This window comes from Brachycentrus maculatus, unplaced genomic scaffold, assembly GCF_059751285.1.
Source record: "Brachycentrus maculatus isolate JH-2025_06_01 unplaced genomic scaffold, ASM5975128v1 h1tg000315l, whole genome shotgun sequence".
Taxonomy (NCBI): domain Eukaryota; kingdom Metazoa; phylum Arthropoda; class Insecta; order Trichoptera; family Brachycentridae; genus Brachycentrus; species Brachycentrus maculatus.
This window is the reverse complement of record NW_028281064.1, coordinates 977272-1001201: the sequence shown is the minus strand read 5'-3', so window position 1 is coordinate 1001201 and position 23930 is coordinate 977272. Positions and strand designations below refer to the sequence as shown.

Sequence of the window (23930 nt, the reverse complement as noted above, 5' to 3'; positions counted from 1 at the left end):
TCGGTCAGCTCGCTGGCAATCGTAACACCAAATTCTGTTACTGCCACATCGCTCACTCCTTTCAAGAACGTCATAAATAAAAAAAATCGTCAATTTTCAGTTGTGCATGTTTTCGGAATGCCCAGATAACGCACTTTATCCCAGCAAAAGAGGCATATTTTTAACTTAATATTTACCCGGTACAGGGCAGAAAGTGTTGTTTTCTCATTTTAAAGAAAAGGTATTGTTTAATATTTTTTTAAATATACTAAATATTTTTCAAATGGAGAAAAAACCTTCAGGTTTTCCCTAAAAAGATCTGTTGTTGCACAGTAAAAATTTCAAAACGTGGCTTGATATTTATTTATTTTTAATACATTGTATTATATTATTAAACTTTAAAAACGTTCTCCTGAAAATCAAGTTTTTTGATTTATGACGTTCTTGAAAGGTGTGAGCGACATGTCCAGTCTAAAAGAATTCCTATAATAATTAAAGCAACAACAAGAAAACAAGAGTACTAGTACCTACAAAGTGTTTTTTGATAGTCCACAGCTTTTGGTTTAATCGCTGGATACACTTCCACCGTGATAACATTCCAGAAGCTATAATTCGTATCGGTTCAATAGGCTTCAACGTTCAAGCCTGGCTCCTTTCACATTCCAGCGTTAATTTGACCTCTGCCTAATGCAATAAATATAATTTAATTTATCTCCCTTGTTTAGGGTACGTAGGATATAACGAATTTATATTATTAATAGATTTTCGGTCTGGCCCCTTCTTTCCGATACATTGATTCCGCAGACGAATAAAAAGTTGAATTCCTCCGATGACTAATGGTTATCGAACTCAGCGTGTCGCCTCCAATCGTAAAAATACAAATTTGTTAACCAGACTTAAAAAATAATAATAATAAAACATCTTGCACTATTTTTTTTACCTTCGACAATAGGGGCAAGTTTTCATTTCTCCCTTTAGCACACTTTACTCAAAACCGCCCCTATGACTCCACATGCTACAGTTATTTGATTTATTTAAGGGATTTTTTTTTGTTTGAAAATTTGAGGTTGTGCCTTTATTTGTTTTATCGTTAATAGTATTTACTAACTGCTCTTTTATTGCCTACCTTTCTCCAATATCGTACCTCTATCATTACGTATTTTTTTGTTTTTTTTTTGTTTATGTTTTGAATGTATATAGTAAGCACACTAAATTAACTTCCGTTATTTATGTAATTACACCCTGTGTCTTCGATCTTTTAAGAGTATTGCGCTTTGCAGAATAGTATATTTATTTATATGATAACAAAACTTAATGTGGATATTATCGCTGGGCGTTTATTTTAAAACGATGAAAAAAATCAAGTTCTTGTTTCCAGTTTTAAGAAAAGATTAGTACCACAGACTTTTATGAAAAAACTTTTAATGAAAAAATGAGAGCTGAAAACTGAAATCGGAGTTTGGACATTTAAAAATAAGTGTATATCACATAGTTTATTTGACTTAAACCGTAGCGTTTTCATCCTATTTAGTTGTAGAATACATTTCATCAAGGTTTCTACATTTCATGGAGGTTTTTCCTCTGCTCCTATTCCAACTACATTCGCCTCAAAAAAATATTTTATCATGATTTTATTGATATAAAAAAGTATGGAATCACATTCTTACCAGAATGTACTTCATCATCTGCATTGAAATAATTATTTAATATTCATATCAATGCAACTTTATTAGAAAGCATAGAAGACAGATAATATGACGAAAATTATTTTCCTTTAATTAATTATTTTTATAACATGTTAAGGAAACACTTGTTTTTATACCACTTGAGTTTATTCATACCTACTAGTTTCGGAAGCTAAACTTCCATCGTCAGGTCTGAATAATAACTAAAATATAAAATAAAAAACTGTTCTATAAATAAGGAGAGGGGTAAGTTACAGAGAGGGGGTTAGTTAAGGGGTGGAGTTTGAAAACAAACGAAAAACATTATGAATGTAATTTTTATTATGTAATTTAAATTACAAGCTTTTTTACAAAGATATTTATCAAAGAAAACATGCTGTTTTTTCAGGTTTTTATTAAAAACCTGTTTTTATTTACTGTATTTATTTTTGACGCGTCACCAATTCTCGTCAAATTTGCTCAAATGTTTTTAAAGATTTTTTTTTTAAATACATAAAATATTGCAGTGTAAGGTTAAGCGACACGAGTTTCGTTATATAAACAAAACTAAAGAACTTGTTATTCGTTAAATGTCGAGTTGTTTGCATGTGTTATGTAATTCTTACTTTTATTTACATATCGAAATTCATGTCGCTTTTTCGTAAACTGCATTATTTTTTCATATTTAATTTAAACATAAAAGATAAGCATATTTTAAAATAAATATTTGTGAAAACTCAAACACATTCGAGTATACACAAAAGAATCATTACGTACCTTTTTTACTATGTTAGTATCAATTTATTATTAGATTGAAACCAATATTTTTAACTTTTCCACTTTGTTTTTATTTGACCAGCGACCGGGTTTCGTCGTTACCGACATCATCAGACTGGTGGGAGGCTATACAAATTGTTATGTTATATATAAAACAAGGCAGGAGTTGATAACCATGATTTGATATCATGGTTATCAACTCCTATATCAAATCATGGTTATCAACTCCTATATCAAATCATGGTTATCAACTCCTATATCAAATCATGGTTATCAACTCCTGCCTTGTTTTATATATAACATAACAATTTGTATAGCCTCCCACCAGTCTGATGATGTCGGTAACGACGAAACCCGGTCGCTGGTCAAATAAAAATAAAGTGGAAAAGCCAAAAATATTGGTTTTAATCTAATAATATATTAAAATGCAATTCCATCACGAAATGTCGGTGGATAATATAAATCTATTAGTATCAATTGTTTAAAAAAAAGTACATGAATTTCACCAATGTATTTTCATTATTTTCAGCTAATTAAAAATAATTTTAGTAATTTACAATAGTTTGAATAAAGTTCAGAATTATGGAAATTAAAACCACGTAACAAGTTTTCCCGATTATAACCCTTAATTTGGGTATTTTATTAATCCAATTTATCAAACTAGGTCATTGCGCACTTGCCGCACGAATTATTGAACAAATATGTATATGAATTATATTCATTTTATTCCGATAACAAATTATGTCATGAATATTAAACGACACGGTCTTTAATAACATTATGGTAACAACTGAATAATATTATATCCAATACTATTATTCACACCGGAGTTGCAATTACCAAAGTTAATATATTCTGAATAATATTTCATCCTAATGTCGGTAATATATCGCTCACTCCTTTCAAGAACGTCATAAATCAAAAATCGTCAATTTTCAGTTGTGCATGTTTTCGGAATGCCCAGAAAATGTACTATATCCCAGAAAAAGTGGCATATTTTAAACTTAATATTTACCCACTACAGTGCAGAAAATGTTGTTTTTGCATTTTGAAGAAAAGGTATTGTTTAATTATTTTTTAAAATATATTAAATATTTTTCAAATGCACAAAAACCTTCATGTTTTACCTAAAAAGATGTGTTGCACAATAAAAAGTTCTATAAGTGGCTTGATATTTATTTTTAATACATTATGTTATATTTTTAAACTTTGAAAACGTTCTCCTGAAAAATCAAGTTTTTTGATTTATGACGTTCTTGAAAGGAGTGAGCGATATTTCAATGGCCAGTGAAATAAAACTTTACTCATAAATTACTTGTAAATTAAATTATTTCTCATAATTAGTTTTCTGCAGCTTTTTTGTAATTTAATAGTAGCATATGATTGTTTATTAGAAAAAGTATTATAACAACGTGATATTACGATTCGTGAAGAGTTTCACATAGTAAGGACATTTTTTAGGAAATAATGTAAAATGAATATAAAAAATCCAGCGCATTTCTTGAACTGTAATTAATGCATTGTATTTTATACTTTTTTATACTTAACTACAAAAAATATTAAAAATGACTTAGGCCTCCTGCCTATTATGTATGTTCCCACTGATAAAAAATATAAATACTTATGTAAAAATAAGAAATAGCTCTTATTCTCTCTTTATCCTCTAACGTCCCAAGGATACAACTCTAAAAATTAGACTTGGCTTCACATACGGTGTTTTAAAATGATGCAGAATGCATCGAAACTCGTGTCACAATACATTTTTACAAATAGTGGTATTTACCAAGTAAAACTTTAATTAAAAACACACAAAAAATAAACAAAATTTATACTTATTTTCAGACATTATAGTATCGTTAATACTTGTACTAATTATACAGAAACAAATGTAATTTAGATGCCTAAAATATTTATTAATTGAATTAAAAATGTTTTTATAAAATACATGCGTTGTTGGAAATAGTTATAAGGAAACAACCTAGCGTAACAAAAAGACATTTTATAAAATATAAAATGATGCAGAATTTCTAGTAATCTGTTGTAATATTTTAACATTCGGGGTAAAAGGGTATAGGCTTCGATTGAGTAACAGTTTATGAGTAACAACTTAAAACAATTATTTTTGACTGAAACATGCCTTCGTATAATATATATCAACCCCGCCGAAAAGTATATAAATTTTCTGTTTAAGGCCACGCAATAATTTAAGCATAATAATCTTGATTTATACATCTCATTAAAAATCACTTCATCATATCGGAGACGTAAACCATCTTGTCAGTGCGGATTTCGCGGCGTTTTCTTGCAGACCCCTTCACGGCAATTTACTGTCCGCCCGAGTTATAAATCACCTAGTCGTGGTTCGTCAAGTTATCACTAGATGGCGCCATTATCCAACATCCACTGTAAAACAACAATTAATTTAAAATAAAGACGCGTGTGAGCATTTTTACTATTTTATTAATGAATATTTCCTTTTTACTTTAATATTCTTCTTCTTCAAACCGTTATCCGCACCCGATGGTGCATAGGGCACTTCATCATATAAACGCAGTGTCATCTTGATAGTTAACAGACAAAGGAAAGGTGATCAGCCTTCCACTTCAGGTACCAGTCCAAGGTTATATTGAATAAATATTAGAGTGAAAAAATCCCTTATATTTATTTTTAAACTTTTATACTTAATTCATACTTTTATACTTAACCTTAATATTTTTGTTAATTCGTTATATATCATAGTGAATTCTCACGGGAGGCGGTATCATATATGAAAAAAATTGTAAAGGTCATTGGTTAATTGCGTTGGGTGATAAAAAATGTGAACCATTAACCAAGCTACGAGACAAAATACCGAACCCTCTTCTTAGGAACGGAAGGCCTGATGACGACAGTCAACAGTCCGGCTTCTCCGGAGGATCTTTACGTGGTTTCCTCCCAGCAATGAGTAAATTCTGAGATGTTCCTGATTGGTCCACACTAGATTATCCCTCCAGTTCTCAACACAGATTAAAATAAAACATATTTTGTAGTTCAATGAAACAAAAATCCATTTATGAATGTATGAACCTTGTACATAATAAGCAAGGTAAATAATAAATTCAAAACTCCCATCTTAAAAAAAATAAACCTTTATTTGTTTTCAGCCCACATTTGTATATTAAGTGACTGTGACTTCTTGGAAGTTCTAAATATATGAACCAATTTCGAAACATTGTTCTTGAATCATTATAACTTCACTAGAGATATCTATTGGTGAGATGAAAAGAAGCTTTTTATTAAGCAGAAACTCTTCTATTAGTATGTGAGGTCAAAAATTTGAATAGTGTGGTTGTCAATAATGGGTAGAATTGGTGAACGTTACACGTGTGTAAAGTGATCACTTAAACCAGCCTATGACGGTCGTCAGCCCCGTAAATGCCCAGACTTCCATATTCTTCTTCATCTTTGATGACATGTCAAAAATAGTATGAAAATAACTCCTGTAATTGGAGATAATCCAGATTTTGTGAACACATTCAAAATGTTGTGAATGTTAGTTCATTCAGTCTGCTTTTTTCCACAGCATCACTTTTGTTTTTACGTGTGCGTATATTAATAAATACATAATATTGATCTGCAAAGAATGTGGAATCATTAAGTCTGGAATATTTTCCAGATGATGATTACTTCACCTACCGGCGCATCGTGACTGCCATAATATCAAAGTTTACCTCTTCAAATGAATATATTACACATTTCTACAATAAATTTATATAAATTGCCTCGCTAATTAGCACACCGTAAAATTATTGAGTAGATTTTATTTACTAATGTATGGATGGAAAATTTATGGTATTCAAGTGTACAAATACGCGTTTGTTTATTATGCTTTTTGTAGTATGTGTATGTATTAGATAGTTTTATCCGGCCTACAAAATTATTTTCTTATTCGTTTAAATAAATTATAAATATGTTATTGATATATAAAAATACAAAAGCACTCTCATTAATAATTAGTAAATATGTATATAGTATATATTAGTATATATGTTGTCCGCCTCCGTAGTGTAATGGTCAGCACGCTCGGCTACCGTTCTGGAGGTCCCGGGTTCGATTCCCAAGGGGGTAAAATAAAATATAAGTGATTTTTTCACTGTAATATTTATTCAATATTACCATGGACTTGTACCGGAAGCGGAGGGCTGATCACCTTTCCTTCATATGTAAACGATCAAGATAACACTGCGTTTATATGACACAATGCCCTATGCACCATTGGGGTGCGGATAAGGGTTTTAATTAAAAATAAATAATTAATTAATATATGATATGCCAAGAGTATGGAGCGAGTGAGGAAAGTACGGGTAGTAAATATATGAGACGCAGACGAATAGGAATAGAAGCAGGGAAAGAAGGAAAGGAGGAAACTTGGCGTTATCATGTATTTAAAATAATCGAAAGGTCAGGTGTCGGAATAATCGGTGGATTTGTATGAGGAGATGCATATATGGAGGAGGCGAAGAATGTGTGCAAAGACAGAATGTATGCAATAGTGTGTCGTTCCTCTCTCTCTGCCTACCCCTGCGGAGAAGCGGTGTGATGATCAGTTAGCTAGCTACGTGTACTATTGTAAGAGAACTTAAACACAATAATCTTTAATATTTTTACGTCACAATTTTTTTCCCTTAATTTTATTTTCCTTTTTAGAATGTTACTTTGCTAGTAGGGTAGGTCTTTTTTAAATGACTTATTTTCTAGGTAATTCCACGATAACTTTTTTTTCTCCTTTCCATGTAAACGAATTCTTAAAGGTTATTCTCAACGTTTGTTTTATTTCTGCATTCGATGTCTTCCGTTTTATTTCCTACGTAGTTTGAACACGAAAGTCCAAGATTTTTTCAACGTTGACGTTGAGTTATGAAAGACAATTCGCAGCGTTTTTTTTTTCAAGTTTTTCTCAACGTTAACGAGTTTTAGGAGGCAATGCGCAATGTTTGTTTTATTTATTATATTTCATGTTTGTTTTCCGTTTTATTACCTACGCAGTTTGAACTCGAAAGTCCAAGTTTTCTTCAACGTTGACGAGTCCTGAGAGACAATTCGCAAAGCTTGTTTTATTACAGCACTCGTCATTTTTTGGTTTTATTACCTACGCAGTTTGAACTCGAAAGTCCCGCGCCGATCACAAGTCGACCAATCGTCCAAGGTCAAAGGACAGTGTTTGGATTCATCTTGTGCACTTTTCACACGGTCCCGTGATTGATTTACACGTGATGTGTGTAGTGTGTGGGGTGTGGGTTGCCCGCACCGCTTTGTGTTGACACATCGCGCGTCGCCAGGTCCTCGTACCACAGTCATAGCGATCCATCTAGAAAAAATATATGTTTTTTTTTAAATATGCATATTGATACTAAGCAATCAAGTATTTATCGTGGGTGTACTGGCAAAAAACCTTAGCTATTAAATATGCATTTTTTACTTAATGATGCATATTATAAAGCTTTCAACGTTCTAGTAGTTCAAAATGTCATATATGTGTGGTTTTAAAAGAAAATTCAAATTTATGATTTAAAGCGGGTATTTTACTCAGACAACACAAAAGCTTTAAATAATATGGATTATTAAAACAGGGATTTTAGAGTTAACGTTTTTTGCCAGTATACCCACGATATGTTGAGGGAAGTTCATCATAATTTAAATAAAATTATGATGATATTCCGTGCGTCCCTGTATCTATCAAAGATAATCCCGGTCAAGACGAGCAAAAAAGTCATATTAAGATTTTCGAAGTACTTTTACGTTTTTTTTATATAAGCCAAAAGTTTTTTTATACGAACCAAAAGTTTTTGGTTTTTGTTTTTTATATCAGCTAAAAGATGTTATTTTTTATATCAGCCAAAAGATGTCATTTTTTATATCAGCCAAGAGTTTTTTTTGTTTTTTATATTAGCCAAAAGATGCTATTTTTTAAATCAGCCAAAACTTTTTTTCGCTGATATATTTCGCCAGAAGCTGTCAGTTTTTGATAAAACATTTAGTTTATTTTTTTACGGAATAATAAACCGCAAATACTGTGCAATAAATATTTGCTGCCAGTACAAAAGGAAAAAATATAAAGAAAATATATAGATCGGGATCACGCAATTTTAAAAAAATCACAATAAAAAAGAAACAATTTTTCACCGTTATAAAAAAGGATATAGTTTATTTTAAAGTTTGCGGTCCTCATCTTTTATTGGCTCTCAATTTATTTTTCGTAATTAATGAATAATTTTATTTTGGACATGGCTCATTATTTTTCTGAAACCAGAACAAATATTTGCGAACATTCGAATTACCTGTTTATTTTAATCTATTTATTTATTTTCTTCAACGCCGAAACGCTAAATCATTAGATTACCTGTTTGACGTTAGTATTATTTTTATTATTATTTTATTTGAACAGACATGATATTTACCGTATATGAATTTAATATTTAAATTTAAAAATTTAAACAGATTTAGTTATTTCAAATTTAACATATCGTTTTATATGATCATTTATTATTTTTCTTTCTACCCTCATCCGCACCTAAAACTGTATATAGGGCACTGCATCAAATTGATGTAATGTAAAGTTGATCGTTATTATAAGAAGGTGAGGGTGATCAGTCTCACGCTTCAGGTACCACAAAAGATAAATAGTATCGTGAAAAACACTTTTTTAAACCCCCTGGGAATTGAATCCGGAGCTTCAGAATGGTAGCGAAACGCGGTAACCACTACACTATGGTGGCTGACATAAAATGCTATCATAAAACCTCAAAAATACTGTACCTTCAAATGAATTGGATTTTTGGTTTAAAATAAGATACTAAGCCAAATTTTTAAAATTGTATTGCAAAAAAATTAACGTTACATTTCCGTATCCTATCGATAATTAAATTAAAAATATTGGAAGATTTGTATTAATATATTAAAATGACAATGCTATAAATAAAAATATAAATGTTCGTTTGTTCAAAATCTTAAATCTTCTTTTACTCACCAATTGCTCTAAAATATTAATAAAACGGTGCATCCGAATACGCATAATGTTTTATATACCCGTGACTGGTGTTTTTACCTGTGACAGGTAGAAACATGTTTTTTTTTTTAAGAACAGCGTTTTGACTGCTATGGCACCGCCATCTATTAAATATGACAGCCACACACGTAATACTTAGAATTGATAATGGAGGACAGCATGCTTATTGGCAGCTGCTTTCCTTAGAATTTTTATGTTCGTAATAGCATTGTTGTTCTAAAAAAAATCATTGGTCACACAAGCCTTGTGAAATTAAAAATATTAGAAATATCTGCTTTCAATTTTCTTTCTTTTCCATTTAAACAGCAAGCAAAGTATAAATTACAAGATTATTTTGTCTATCATATGACAATCGTTTTATTGTGTTCGAAATAAAACCCGAAATAAACATTATTCATACAAATTATTTTCTTGTTTCCCTGTAATATACTCTCCTGAATACTGTTTGAAATTATTATAAGTAAGTAAGTATGTAGTTATTTATAAATAAAAAAAATTGAAAAAATTCAAAACTAACGTTACGTTGGCCACTGAGTATGTAAATTGGATTCATAATCAGAATAAATTAACGTTATAACACTTTCCCAACGCATTCCAGCGCATCTGCATTCAGCAGTTCTCATATTATTTCATAGAGAGACCATTTAATCGAAATATTCATCGATTTGTCATAAGCGCTCTGACTTCCAAGAACCGAATGAAATTTGATTTATGGCTCAAGGCTAATTGGCCTACGCAATACTTCTGATCGCCGGATACAATTTGTATTCAACCCTGTGCCAATTTTCTCAATGTATTTTCGCAAAATCATCCAAATATTTTTTTTTTCTACAAAATGTGCTCAAAACTCGCAGAAATAAAATTTAACTAAGGCTAAATATTCAAAAAATAAAATAAAATAAAAACTAATTAACCATCACGCTACACCGCTGTATCTCTGCAAACAAACCTTGCCTCTTCCACATTCATGCATTTCCTAATTCATTCCAGATATTATTCCGACTTCTGACCTGACCACATTCAAATATCGCTCACTCCTTTCAAGAACGTCATAAATAAAAAAACTTGATTTTTCAGGAAAACGTTTTCAAAGTTCAAAAATATAATACAATGTGTTAAAAATAAATATCAAGCCACTTATTGAACTTTTTACTGTGCAACAGATCTTTTTAGGTTAAACCTGAAGGTTTTTTCTCCATTTGAAAAATATTTAGTTTATTTAAAAAAATAATTAAATAATACATTTTCTTCAAAATGAAAAAACAACACTTTCTGTCCTGTAGTGGGTAAACATTAAGTTTAAAATATGCCTCTTTTGCTGGGATATAGTACGTTTTCTGGGCATTCCGAAAACATGCACAATTGAAAATTATCGATTTTTGATATATGTATGTCGTTGTAAGGAGTGAGCGAATAGTTTATGTGAAATACTTGAACTGCTCCTATTTCCAACTAATTTCGCCTTATGAATGTATTTTACTGTTTTTTATTGTTCATCAATTCTTAATTCACAATTTGTCCCGTTTCTTGTTTTGGATTATATGTCCTATATTCGATTCGATTTATTGTCTGCCTCCGTTGTGTATCCTAATAATCCTTAATACCGATGTAGATTTTACCTAATAGCATATCCGATAAGACAGCGAACATAATAGCGCGATATTTACCCTTTGTGCGTCATTTCAAGAATTCCTTTATATGAGATGCATTACGTAGAAATATTTTCTCTAACAATTACCGATACGTTCATTATAGCAGTTACTTAAAAACGTAACCGATATATTTTTTATGTATTTTAAATGAATCTATCACGAGAACAGAACGTTACTATACCATTCGAATCACATAAATATAATGTACTCGTAAAATACTCAAATTTAGGCCATTGAAATCTGTCTCTTATCCCTCGTATGGCATATCGCTCACTCCTTTCAAGAACGTCATAAATCAAAATTCGTCAATTTTCAGTTGTGCATGTTTTCGGAATGCCCAGAAAATGTACTATATCCCAGCAAAAGTGGCATATTTTTAACTTAATATTTACCCGCTACAGGGCAGAAAGTGTTGTTTTTGCATTTTTAAGAAAAGGTATTGTTTAATTATATTTTTAAATAAACTAAATATTTTTCAAATGGAGAAAAAACCTTCAGGTTTTACCTAAACCGATCTGTTGCACAGTAAAAAGTTCAATAAGTGGCTTGATATTTATTTTTAATACATTGTGTTACATTTTTAAACTTTAAAAACGTTCTCCTGAGAAATCATGTTTTTTTATTTATGACGTTCTTGAAAGGAGTGAGCGATATGCCCGACATTTTTCCGTCGTTTTATCAACTTTCATGCATCTCCTGACACAAATTCGACTGCCATTAACATTTTTTCAAAATAATTTCTTACAGCGTCATTTAATTCGTAATGAAAATCGTATTTATTCAATGGGAATTAATTTGTATAGTACCTAACTAACCTGAAATTTAATTATTATTTTCCAAGGAATAAGTCTGTAGTATTTCTGAACAAGATCATTCAGTGCTTTCGGCGATCACTCTCTTTATTACTGCGTTCCTGATGAATCTTCACTTAACTCTAAATTATCAATGTTTTTTTGCTTATCGATTATTTATTTAGCAAGAATCTCATTCTAGTTACTTCGGTTGGTACACATAATTTTCTAATATAATAATTTCTTTAAAATCAACCTTAATATGATGATCAGTTATTAAAAACGCCTGTAATTATATTTCATAATAGCTGTACCTGGCCACGCATTGCTGTGGTTTAATCTAATTAATGAATAAGGCAGAAAATGGATAGCACACATTTGATAATGCTTGTGAATTTATGAAAACATTAATATATTTTCTATATAAAAAGCATTGTTAACTTCGTGGTATGGTAATATAACACTCTGCTTATTATTCATAGTTTACTTTGTGTAATACCACTTTAATGAAAGTGGTATTACACAAAGTGAACGATGAATGATAAGGAGAGTTAGAAAACATAAATCTTTGAAACAAAAATGTAATCAAAAATATTGAAACTAGTGAAAAGAACTGTACGCTAAAATAATCCTTAAGGAATACTCTCACATAACACAAGAAAGCACCTCCCAGCAAAGACTGGGAATTACAATTATTTTATAATTTACATACTTTATGGAAACGTTCATAGAACTGCAAGATCAAATACACAGAATAGTATTGTAAAATGTGCCCTTAGCACGGAAAACCTAGTGAGGGTACAATATTGTAAAATTGTAATTATATTGTAATTAAACATACTTATATAAATATTTTTAAAAATATATTATTTGGCCTTTAACCTTACAACGATCTAACCTAATCGTGCAGGTTCGCAGGTTGCAATTTGAAGCGCAAATATTACTACGCACACATCGTTCACTCCTTTCAACAACGTCATATATAAAAAAAAAATGATTTTTCAGGAGATCGTTATTAAAGTTTAAAAATATAATAAAATGTATTTAAAATAAATATCAAGCCACTTATTGAACTTTTTGCTGGGCAACAGATCTTTTTAGGTAAAACCTATTTTTTCTCCATTTGAAAAATATTTAGTATATTTAAAAAAAATATTAATCAATACCTTTTCTGCCCTGTGGCGGGTAAATATTGAGTTAAAAATATGCCGCTTTTGCTGGGATATAGTACATTTTATGGGCATTCCGAAAACATGCCAACTGAAAATTGACGATTTTTGATAAATGACGTTGTTGAAAGGAGTTAGCGACATGTCATTGCCATACCGTGAATCCACTCCCTAGGATGAACTTTAAGCCGCCATTTTGCTTTCATTTTTCAAATTGAATATCTCATTTTGAAATTGCGTCAATTCCGCGCTGCACGCTTGTAGCCCGATTTGACATTGCTCCGATGGTAATAATTTTGATCTGGCGTCCTCTCGTTCGGCGTAGGCGTCGGTTTTGTAGTACACGCTCCGAACGAGACTGACCTCTGCCCTTAGTCGCGTCTTGGTCCCGTATTCAAATTGTCCATCTTGGGTCCATTGTTTCGTTTGAGCTCGGAAATGTAATACTGAACACGTTTTGAGACTCTACATCATTTTTTTATGAGGAAAATAACTCGCAACCATGAATATGTTGTACCTGTATATCGACTGCTTGGCGTTTACTGTCAAGTGAAAAAAAATATTTAGTCCATGAAATAATATTTTCCGATACCTATTTTTGGAATATTAAAGTCATGTGCTCATATCCGTTGTTAATTATCAATTTATCAATCAATTAATAAAAATTATCTCTTATTCTTCTTCTTGGTGTAGGCCTTGTGGTCTGTTTTTAAGAAGGATTAGCATCCTGCGATGTTGGTTCCCAGCTCTCAATCCATCTCGTTGGCGATCTGCCCGGGAGTCGTCTGCCTTGGGGTTGGCCGTGGAGTGCGATGTGGGGGAGTCTGGATGGTTCCGTTGTCCTCACATGCACATACCATTGGCTTCTTCGTTGTCTTTCCCACCTAACGACATCTCGATTTCGCATATTTCTCTTATCCTGGTGTTCCTTATTTTATCGCGTAGAGCGTAGACTATTGCCAGATATGCTCCTTACAGTCTTCATTTCTGGCACTCTTAGCACGTTTTTTTGTTACTGCGGTGTCCGCTCAACAAACGTTACTCAACAATTGCTAAATAAATTCAAGAAAGATTTATTTTCAATTGGTCTTGGTGTTTGTGATGTATTTTTTTTACATTTAGTCTTTAAATGGTAGAGGCTTTGCGAGTTATTCATTTTTTTTAAACTACTACTGTTGCTTTACTTAACCTTGAAAAATATGACTTACAGCAAAAATAGAATAACAATCTTATGTTTATTATTTGTATCTATTAATCCTGTTAATATTTGACCGTGTAACGATTAGTCCATTAAAAATAGGTCAATCCTTACCTCCTGTATCCACCCACGTCTAATTAAATCTATCATTTTCAGTATAAACTACCATCACTCTGTATGGTGCATACATATTTCATTACACATAACGAATTTTCCAACTACGAAAAGCAGATATTGGATAAACATTGTAATTTATATATTTTATCTGTTCTTTCCGTCGAAAGAACGTTACATTGACATCTGGTTTTTTTAATAGTGTAAATAATCGATATTTGTTTTTTCGATTCCTTACAAATATTAACTGCAAAAATACAGTTTTATTTTGTGAAAAATTGGCACACGAGCTATTTATTAGAGCTTCGATTACATAGGAAAGTTCGAAGATAACATTGACTTTACTTCTATTCGGTAAAAAAAAATCGTTGTCATTAATTTCCTCACAATTCTGATCAACAACTTGTATCAAAAAGGCAAAATCGTCAGAAATAAAAATCCAAAATTGATGTTCGAGTTATCTATTCTACGTAGTTAATGCATTATCTTTTCAGTCTAATTCCAATTTTTAATTTATGTTTTACTTGGTAAATATTACTATTTATTAAAATCTATTGTGACGCGTGTTTCGATGCATTCCGCATCATTTTCAAACACCGTGTACTTAAATGGATAGATATTATTACTAAAAAATGACTGCCAAATCAATCAATGAAATCACCGTGTATCGAAATTATTGACTTTTTCATCAATTGTATGGGTACTTTACAAAACGTAATCTTTGTCTTTTTTTCAGATTCACTGATATTCTTGACCAGTTCTTGGAAATCAACAGCAATAACGGTGAGTGAAACATTATTATGTATTTTTAAAAATTCATTACAATAATGTGCTGTAATTTTGGATATGTAAATACTTAATCTAATCTCGTAAACGATCACAGTAGGTAATTTTACCAAAAACATCAGGCAATGTAACCTTTGCTGTCTCCTAAGATATGTACCTACCCGACGTCTTGGTAACATTGGATTGAGTACTTGGTAACATTTGGTAGAACGTACTCATTGCACTGCACAGGGCGGGTCTCCGAGCCCTAATTGTATTACCGGAGCCGGCCGTTTTGGTAATTGAAGATCATGTCGGCGTAATTTACTTAATTTAAATGCCACAGATAAAGATCGTGATTTTGTTTAAAGGTATTTCGATCGTCGTGGTAATATATTACGTTACGCTGGCGCATTATTTTATTGTAGCCTCGGGTACTTTTAATTAAATCTATGCGACATGGTCGGTCAGTGTCTTCTATAAAAAATGACGTGATTTCCGAATTGGAAATCAAATGCAGCTATTGCCCATGACGTAGTGTAATATTTGTTTTACTCGAAATATTAATCGTACGGACAACTTCTTTGGTATTTAGAAAGTTTGGAATTATCGTCTGACTCAATTATCTTGTTTGTAAAACATTATTCGTTTTATTTTATGCTCACGATACCCTTTTATTCGGTAAATCGGTTATTTTACTAACTTCTTTATTAGTTTGTCTTATCAGTGCAGTTACGACTCTACCGCTAATGGTTTTATAATCCCCTTTCCTTCATATAATAATTTTTGTAGTTACTGTAAGTACCTACATAATTCATTATGAGCACCCATTGACAATAGTCAGAGTATAATTGGATGGACTGCGAAATGCGTCGTGGTTACAATTAGTTACTTTTTCAAACATTTTTTTTCATAATTGGATGATTCTCGAATACTTTTATTTGATTCTTTGCTTACTTAGTATATTGCTCATGCGTGCCCAGTATTTTTGCTCATTCATACTCCGCATTTCCTACAAAAAAAATTGAAAAAATTATACCGACATTAAAATCATTTTCAATCCCACCTAACCGTGTTGTTGGTATCATATTTTATTTAGTATATTATTATCACTTGTTTTTATATACACTGAACTTCTCTTTGCACGGTTTTTTTTCACACGATTTCGAAATAGCACGGTGCAAAAAACGAATATATATATAATACGAATATATACTATAAGTTACGATAATTTTGAATTTCCTATAACCATCGCATGTATTTGCACTACTTAATAGTATGCACAGAGATAGGTATCCGGATAATTTTTGTCACTTGGTGAATAATGTCACTGATTTTCAAAGTATTTTTTAAATGAAATTAACATGCAATAAGCAATCATGTTTTTATTTGATATCCTGAGTTGATTTCTATACCACCAAACCTAACCACCATAATTTATTTTTACACGATATCGCTTTGAACAGATCCATCGGTATTTCAGTGTATTGACTTCTTCTTTTTTGACTATGTAATCTCTACTGGTGTTTGAATGCAGCTCATCATTTTCAATGTTACATGAACTCATCTCAAATGGGTTTACTGTGTTCTCCTGTCGAACAACGTCTTTTTGATTAACGAATACCCTGATTATCGACTTCCTTCACTGTTATACAAGGTGCCCTATCTATTTTTCCTTTAATTAATAATTCATTTAGTAATATAATAAGAAGAAAAAACTCGTTTTTTTTTAACCATAAGGCCGTAATTGACCTCAACGCCTTTATTTGGTGACATTATGAATATCGTATTATAAGTTCATTAAAAAAAAACAATAAATATGATTTCCTGCAATGTTTTCCATTTAGAAATACTTAAGTTTAGCTGAATATTGAACACAGAATACGTTATCTGTCAAAGGGAATATTTTTTATTTTGACATTTTTTATGTTGTATTTTTTGGAAATTTGATCGTATCAGCAAACGTATTTCAATTTCTTGGTATTTTTACATTTTTGGTAGTCACCCGTTACCGTAGCGCTGATGTCTAGGTGATTTCCTTTTTATTATATAAGGTTTTTATAAAAGTTGGTGCCATATAATATTGTACATTTTTTAATTATGCTGGAATATCTATATGAATAAAAATATTGATGTTAGTTTGTTCGAAATCTTAAATTTTTATTTTATTTTCACTGACTGCTTTGAAATTTTAATATTCGAATACGCATGTTTATTTATGCTCTTTTCTTTCTTTATCATTTAACCAGACTGTGCCACAGCGACGCGTGGCCGGGTACCGCTAGTTATCTATATAAATTACAATACAAATGTTAGTTTGCGTTAATTCTCAAATCTCCTCGACTTATATTGTACACCGATTGCTTTGAAATTTTGACGTGCTTTTTGATAGTTGATGCACTCTTATTTTTTTTAATGCGTTGTTACTTGTATTGTATTGTGAAACGAAACACACTCGAAATGTGTGCTTGCTGATTTTTTTTCATTTATTAAGACAAGCCTCAGTAACGCGTGATCTTGTATTTTATGAAAATCACAAATAAAGCCACTTTCAGTGCGTACTGTAACTACGCAATTAGCCAGACGCAAAAATACGACTAGAGGTAATGGGTAATGGAGTATTAAATTTATGAACACTCAATCGAACCTGAAGGGTCAACTCAAGACGTCAGCTTTACTTAACCGCCAAAGATTCCACGACATTGCTGCATACACAGAGTCGTAAATTAAGATTTTACGACAAAATGTACATTTTGTTCATCTCGCGTCACACGCCAGTGTTCCATGGCAATAATGATCATTCGCCAATCGTCTATTTGTTCATGTTCTCCTGGTATTAGAACAAGCCATTGTCATAAAATATGACACATTGAAAAGAGCTGCGCGTTTCAATTTATGGCGAATATATTCAGAGACATGTGCGAATACAAGTTATTCAGTTATGAATTATAAATTTTAAAATTTTATGACAGTATTAAATTCAATGGCATGTGATAATTCATTTATCACACGCAATAAAGGATCTTTTGCAGTATAATCATACATTGTCAAGATCAAATAATATACGTTTAATGTGTATTTAGTTTTGTTGTATTGAATAATAATATGCATAATTATTGACCGATTTGTTTTCACACATAGTAAAGTGTGAATTTAACGGTTATCCTCTCTGAAGGTTGACCCGTAGAATCGTTAAAATAAAAATAAAAACACCTTGAAATGTGATACGTTTTGCTCAATATAACGAAGGGTGATGACAGAATTTGAAATGTACATTTCTTTACCCTCCACAGCGATACCTTAATAAAACTAATTGTTTGAGTGAAAGAAAAAATGAACAAAATACATCTTCGCTTTCTCTCTTACAGATTCCCATAACGAAATTTTTTTGGCAAATACTTTTTTTACATCATTTTTGTAAAAATCTATCGTTCTTTTGTAAAACTATGAAATAAGATTAAAGTTTGAGCATCCCAAGGCTTACGACCTGTCGTTTGGCCGGGTTAAGCGATCACTTAAAACACTTGTGTAACGTTCACCATTCTGCGCATTATTGAACATCCGTATTGAATTAACTTTTTGAGCCTGTATATATATATGCAATGGTCTTTGATCTTTCCGCATACCGGAAAGGTTTTCATAGTATATACATTTGCTAACTAACCATCACGCCGCTTCTCCAAAGGGGAAGGCAGAGAGAATAGAACGCTACACCAATCTCTCTTTGCAAATTATCTTCGCCTCTTCCATATTCATGCATCTCCTCATACATTCCCGTCAATTATTCCGACTTCCGACCAGAGCACTAATTAACGATTTAGATAATACTGCTTTAATACAATGATTAATGATCATGCCAAGTTTTCCTCGGTTTTCCCCTGCTTCTATTTCCAACCACTTTCATCCCATAAATTTGTTCTATTTTACGCATAATTTTTTTACACCCCACGATTTTCTTCAAACGGAAATTACAAAAACGAATGGCATAAAATAAAACATGTTAAATGAAATTCAAACAAACGAGTGGAGCGATTTTAAAGATTAAATGACTCGGTGTTTAAGTAATGATTAAAAATGTGTAATTAATAGATGTAGGTACGTGTGGCGAGGCAGCGTTCGGTGGAATGTCACCCAGTCCGTGTAATGAGTAGCAGTTACGGTACCACAAAGCTAATCTTGAAGAGGGTCAATCAATTGAGATGATTATCACCGATGTCCAGTCTACAGGGTAATAATGATAACGAAACGACCCTGCTCCCGGTATATGAATACCCTGGCTCTAGTACTGACGAGGCAGTAGCGCCTGATTAGGGAAAAACGCATAAAGCCAAACGCAGGTGCCAGGCAATTAAACATTTATGAGCCCCCTTTATACTTTTATACTGACCCTTTAAATCACGGCTGCTGATAAGCAAAATATCTAATTCCAACGTGGATCGAATGGATAACGAAAGAAGAGAGAGAGAGAGACTCTACAAGAATAAGGAACATCAGAATGAGAGGAATATGCGAGATCCAAGACGTCGTTAGGTGGGGAAGACAACAAAGAAGACAATGGTGGCGCATATGAGGAGAATGGATGGTTCCATGGAGCAAATGGATAACGAAAGGAAAGGGAGAGAGAGTCTGCTAGACAGAATAAGAAACGCCAGGATATGAGAAATATTTGAGATCCAAGATTCCAATATTTTTAATGGACTTTTCGTTACAAGGTCAAATGTTAACAGGATTTATAGATACAGGTAATGAACATAAGGTTGTTATTCCATTTTGTGCAGTAAGTCATATTTTTCAAGGTTTAGTAAAGTAACACTAGCACAGTTTTTTTTTAAAGGAATTCGCAAAGCCTGTACCATTTAGAGACTAAATGTAAAAAAAATACGCCACAAACACCCAGACCAATTGAAAATAAAACTTTCTTGTATTTTGACACCGCAGTAACAAAAAACGTGGTAAGAGTGTCAGAAATGAAGACTCTAAGGAGCATATCTGGGAATAGTCTACGCTATAGAATAAAGAACATCAAGATAAGAGAAATATGCGAGATCGAGATGTCGTTAGGTGGGGAAGACAACGATGAAGACAATGGTATGCGCATGTGAGGAAAATGGAACCATCCAGATTGCCCCACGTCGCACTGCACGGCCAACCTCAAGGTCTGCAACTCCCGGGCAGGCCACCAAAGAGATGGATTGACAGCTGGGAATCTACATCGCAGGGGAGCTAATCCCTCTCAAAAACAAGCCACAAGGCCTAAACCAAGAAGTAGAAGAAGAGATACCAATTTGGTCATCAAAGTAGCCACCAAAAGTGATTTCAGATTAAAAGTGTAACTTGTTTAAAATTGTATTGTAAATAAAAACAAAAATTCGTTTTATAAGAGAGTTTAAAGGAATGCGTTATGAAACAAGTGAATAAAAAAAACTATGATCTGAATGCAAAAACTAGTATATTTCGGTGGCAGGTAGGTATCATTTCACTTCGTAATTAAAACACACGCGTTGAACTGTAATAGTGAGAAGTTAGATTGAAATCTATACGTATCGGCGTATCTATACCATTGTAACAGGGCTACCACCAATCAAATTATATAAATACAAGATATTGTTTATAAAACATATGAGAGGTTAATAAAAATTCATACACCAATGTACGAATTTAAAAACTCTTCATTTTTTAACGTAAAAATACTTATTTTTTTACATAAATATTTATATAATACTTTTGTGTACTTTTCGTTTTCTGCCACATTACCATGGAATCGTTACTCTTCTTATAATTTAGTATGATTAATTATTTGTCATAGTTTTTTTTATGGTTATCATCGTGAGGTATCGATCTTTCGCCCAAAAATTATCGTGATTTTGATTCACTTCCCTTCGTTTCATCGATATGAAATTTCGAATATTAACGTATTTTTGTGTTTCAATTATTTGTTACAGAATTCCGGTTACCTTATTGTCAAAACTTTTGTCGTTTGATTGTCAATGATAATAACAATAAATAATAAAATAAAATAAATTATGTAATGCCTTTTTCGTAAAATGCTACCTCAATGGTTCTTGAAAAAAATCTAAAATAAAGAAAATTTTGTAATGTTATTTTTTTCTTTTTCATTCGTAATTCACTTTATGAAATACCACTTAAAAAATACTACTTCATGAATATCAGTTTCAGAATAACCATTCCATCATTAGGTCCAGGTCAGGGAATGGCTATTCCTAAGGCGGTAGTTATGAAGTAATGTTTTTAACGGTAGTAATGTTTACACAAAGTGAACGATGAATGATAAGGAATGTGTTATAAAAAAGTATTGTAATCCTTTTTCAATAAAATTGTGAACTTCGTTCTTCACAAGAAATAACACTTTCCATTCCTCGCCATAATACAATACATCATTCTTCAGTAATTCTTTATCTGTCCAAGCGGCCAGACTATGGAATGAATTACCTCTCCTTGTAAAGAATCCACTTTCTCTAATAACGTTTAAGAAACGCCTGAGACATTACTATTATTAGAATCCTAACTGTCCATCAAACCTCCTCCCTTAGTTTTTCCCTGTACCTCCTTGCCTTAACTCCCTTTCTCCTTTGCCTTCCTTATTATTATCAATTTCTAATTTATGTTTTTTAAATGTTCAAGTACTATCTATCTACCCTCTAAATTGCAAACAGCTATATATGGTATCAAACGTTTAGACCAATATCACTAGTTTGTTTTTGGTTGGTTGGAAAATATTAATTTTTAGCAATAACCCCGCCAATGTACTTATTTCTTTTCTGTACATGAAGTTTAAATAAATAAATTAATACTTACACGCCTAGTACTTAAATTGTATTTTGAAAATCGTATTTGAAGAAACACTGTCACATATTTCAAGGAGTGATTTATTGCAAAGTTTAAATAAATAATAAATTCTCAAAATCGCAACCCTGTTCATTAGTTGAATCTCAAGCCGCGGGGCATGCTTCTTGTCACTTCGGGTGCACCGGGTGCACTCGGCAACACTCGTTGGGCAATGATATGATACATCGGCATCTCGGAGCGGCCACTTAATTACCGGTGACAGGGGCGATTTACTGCCGGTCAAAACTTTTGACAGATCCGTGCGCGCGGCCCGCATGACAGATATCCGAAACGTCAATTCTGTACTAGCGTATCGGGTACCCGTGAATCCGGTTCTCGCCGAGGCACCGAAATGATCAATTCGTTACATATTTCAATGGGGTTTCGTAAGGTATTTTTATTTTACTGTGTGGAGATTCGTGGTGAATTGCACCGGAATAAGATGGAAGGCGATAATTTGCTTATGGGAATTAAAACAGTTGTCTACGATAATGAAATCAGAGATAGAGAATAGACACTTGCTCTAACCCTGATATATAATACATATACTCATATCTCTTACTGATTTCACATTTTGAGTGGGTGCAAATACTTGTGCATTAATCTGGGTTTCTCCTCTGAGTTATTTTTACATTTTGACATCACAACATATTTGAAGAAGTGAAGGTGTTTTATGGCCTTACGACTTGTTATAGGTTGGTTTAAACTAGCCCTTCATAGGTTGTGAGCCCTGCAAATTCCTTGACCTCCATATTCTTCTTCATCTATGTTGAGATATTAAAATGTAAAATGGCCTTGCTTCAATCTGCACCCCTTAATCTTTCTCAGTACTTTAGAATATTCTTCATAATCTCAACACAAATAAATGTCTTATTGATAACTTTATGCACTTTTCTGATCAATATTTTCAATTCCTCGACATAACACTTCATTCTTCTTCAATTACTGCACTTTCCGACCGCCATACTTTAGAATGAATAAAATCTCCAGTTGTAAAAATGCACCATGTCTGATGACTAAAAGTCTCCAAGATTACTTTTCATCCTTAGAACCCTAACTATTTAGTAAGCGATCTCTTCCTTGAATTCTCCCTTTCTACTCTTCACACGATCCTACTCCTTTTGTATTTTTTCGTTGTCAATTTACAATTTCATTCTCATATTTGATCATTCTTGCTGCAATTCCTCGTCATTAAAAAAAATGTTTCTTTTCACTAATGCGTGCAAGTATTATCTATTCGCTTATTTCAAATAAGCGTCTTAGGTAAAAACCACGACTATTATAACTAGTATATTTTTGTTTTTTATACACAATATTATTTTTAATAAAAAAAAATCAAAATACATTTAGTATTTAAGTATGGGGATAACATTGACAAACGGAATTTTCCGACAAGGGTTGTGGAACTTTTTCGTCAATGTAAGCTCTTGTTCCTGAGAACAGATATTCTTACTGAACCGAAGTAGTTATTGAAAGTTTTCGTACTTACTTTTATACTGACGTTTATATTATGATATAAATTATCATCTCTTTCTCAATTATTGTGCCATCTATTTCAAAAATAGTTTACTTCTTATAAATGTACATGTATATATGTATCACCCTTTTGACACTAGTAAATAAAAGAAAACTATAGAACAACCTATGGAGGCTTTACTGCATTTTTGTTTTCAATTCTGACTCTGTTTTTACTTATTTTTCTTGTCCTCAGATAAACTCATCGGAGTCCACTGCACCCACGGGTTGAATCGAACAGGATACCTCGTCTGTCACTATATGATTGATCGATTGAACTTCACGGCGAAGGACGCCATGGATGGTAACTAAGTCTTTAGTATTTTGTCAACTATTCCATTTCTCCTTACATATTCTGAGCGCCTTATCAAAGCATAAACAGTTCGTAATAAACTTTCAAATTATTTTTAACAAA

General features: G+C 32.1%; 1 protein-coding gene and 1 long non-coding RNA gene across 2 annotated transcripts in view; one reads left to right on the top strand and one right to left on the bottom strand.

Moving 5' to 3' along the window:
• LOC148304464 (RNA/RNP complex-1-interacting phosphatase homolog) overlaps window positions 1-23930 on the top strand; it is a 92173-nt gene that overhangs the window by 65836 nt on the left and 2407 nt on the right. Inside the window, exons 6-7 of the mRNA XM_088268272.1 lie at window positions 15126-15172; window positions 23712-23819. Of these exons, the coding sequence (XP_088124398.1) occupies window positions 15126-15172; window positions 23712-23819 (155 nt within the window). The remainder of the gene's footprint in view (window positions 1-15125; window positions 15173-23711; window positions 23820-23930) is intronic.
• The window catches only part of LOC148304460 (uncharacterized), a 364266-nt gene continuing 344111 nt past the window's right edge, over window positions 3776-23930 (bottom strand). The window contains exons 3-4 of the long non-coding RNA XR_015838341.1: window positions 7549-7767; window positions 3776-4823 (exon numbers count right to left, since the gene is read on the bottom strand). This is a non-coding gene — a long non-coding RNA (uncharacterized LOC148304460). The remainder of the gene's footprint in view (window positions 4824-7548; window positions 7768-23930) is intronic.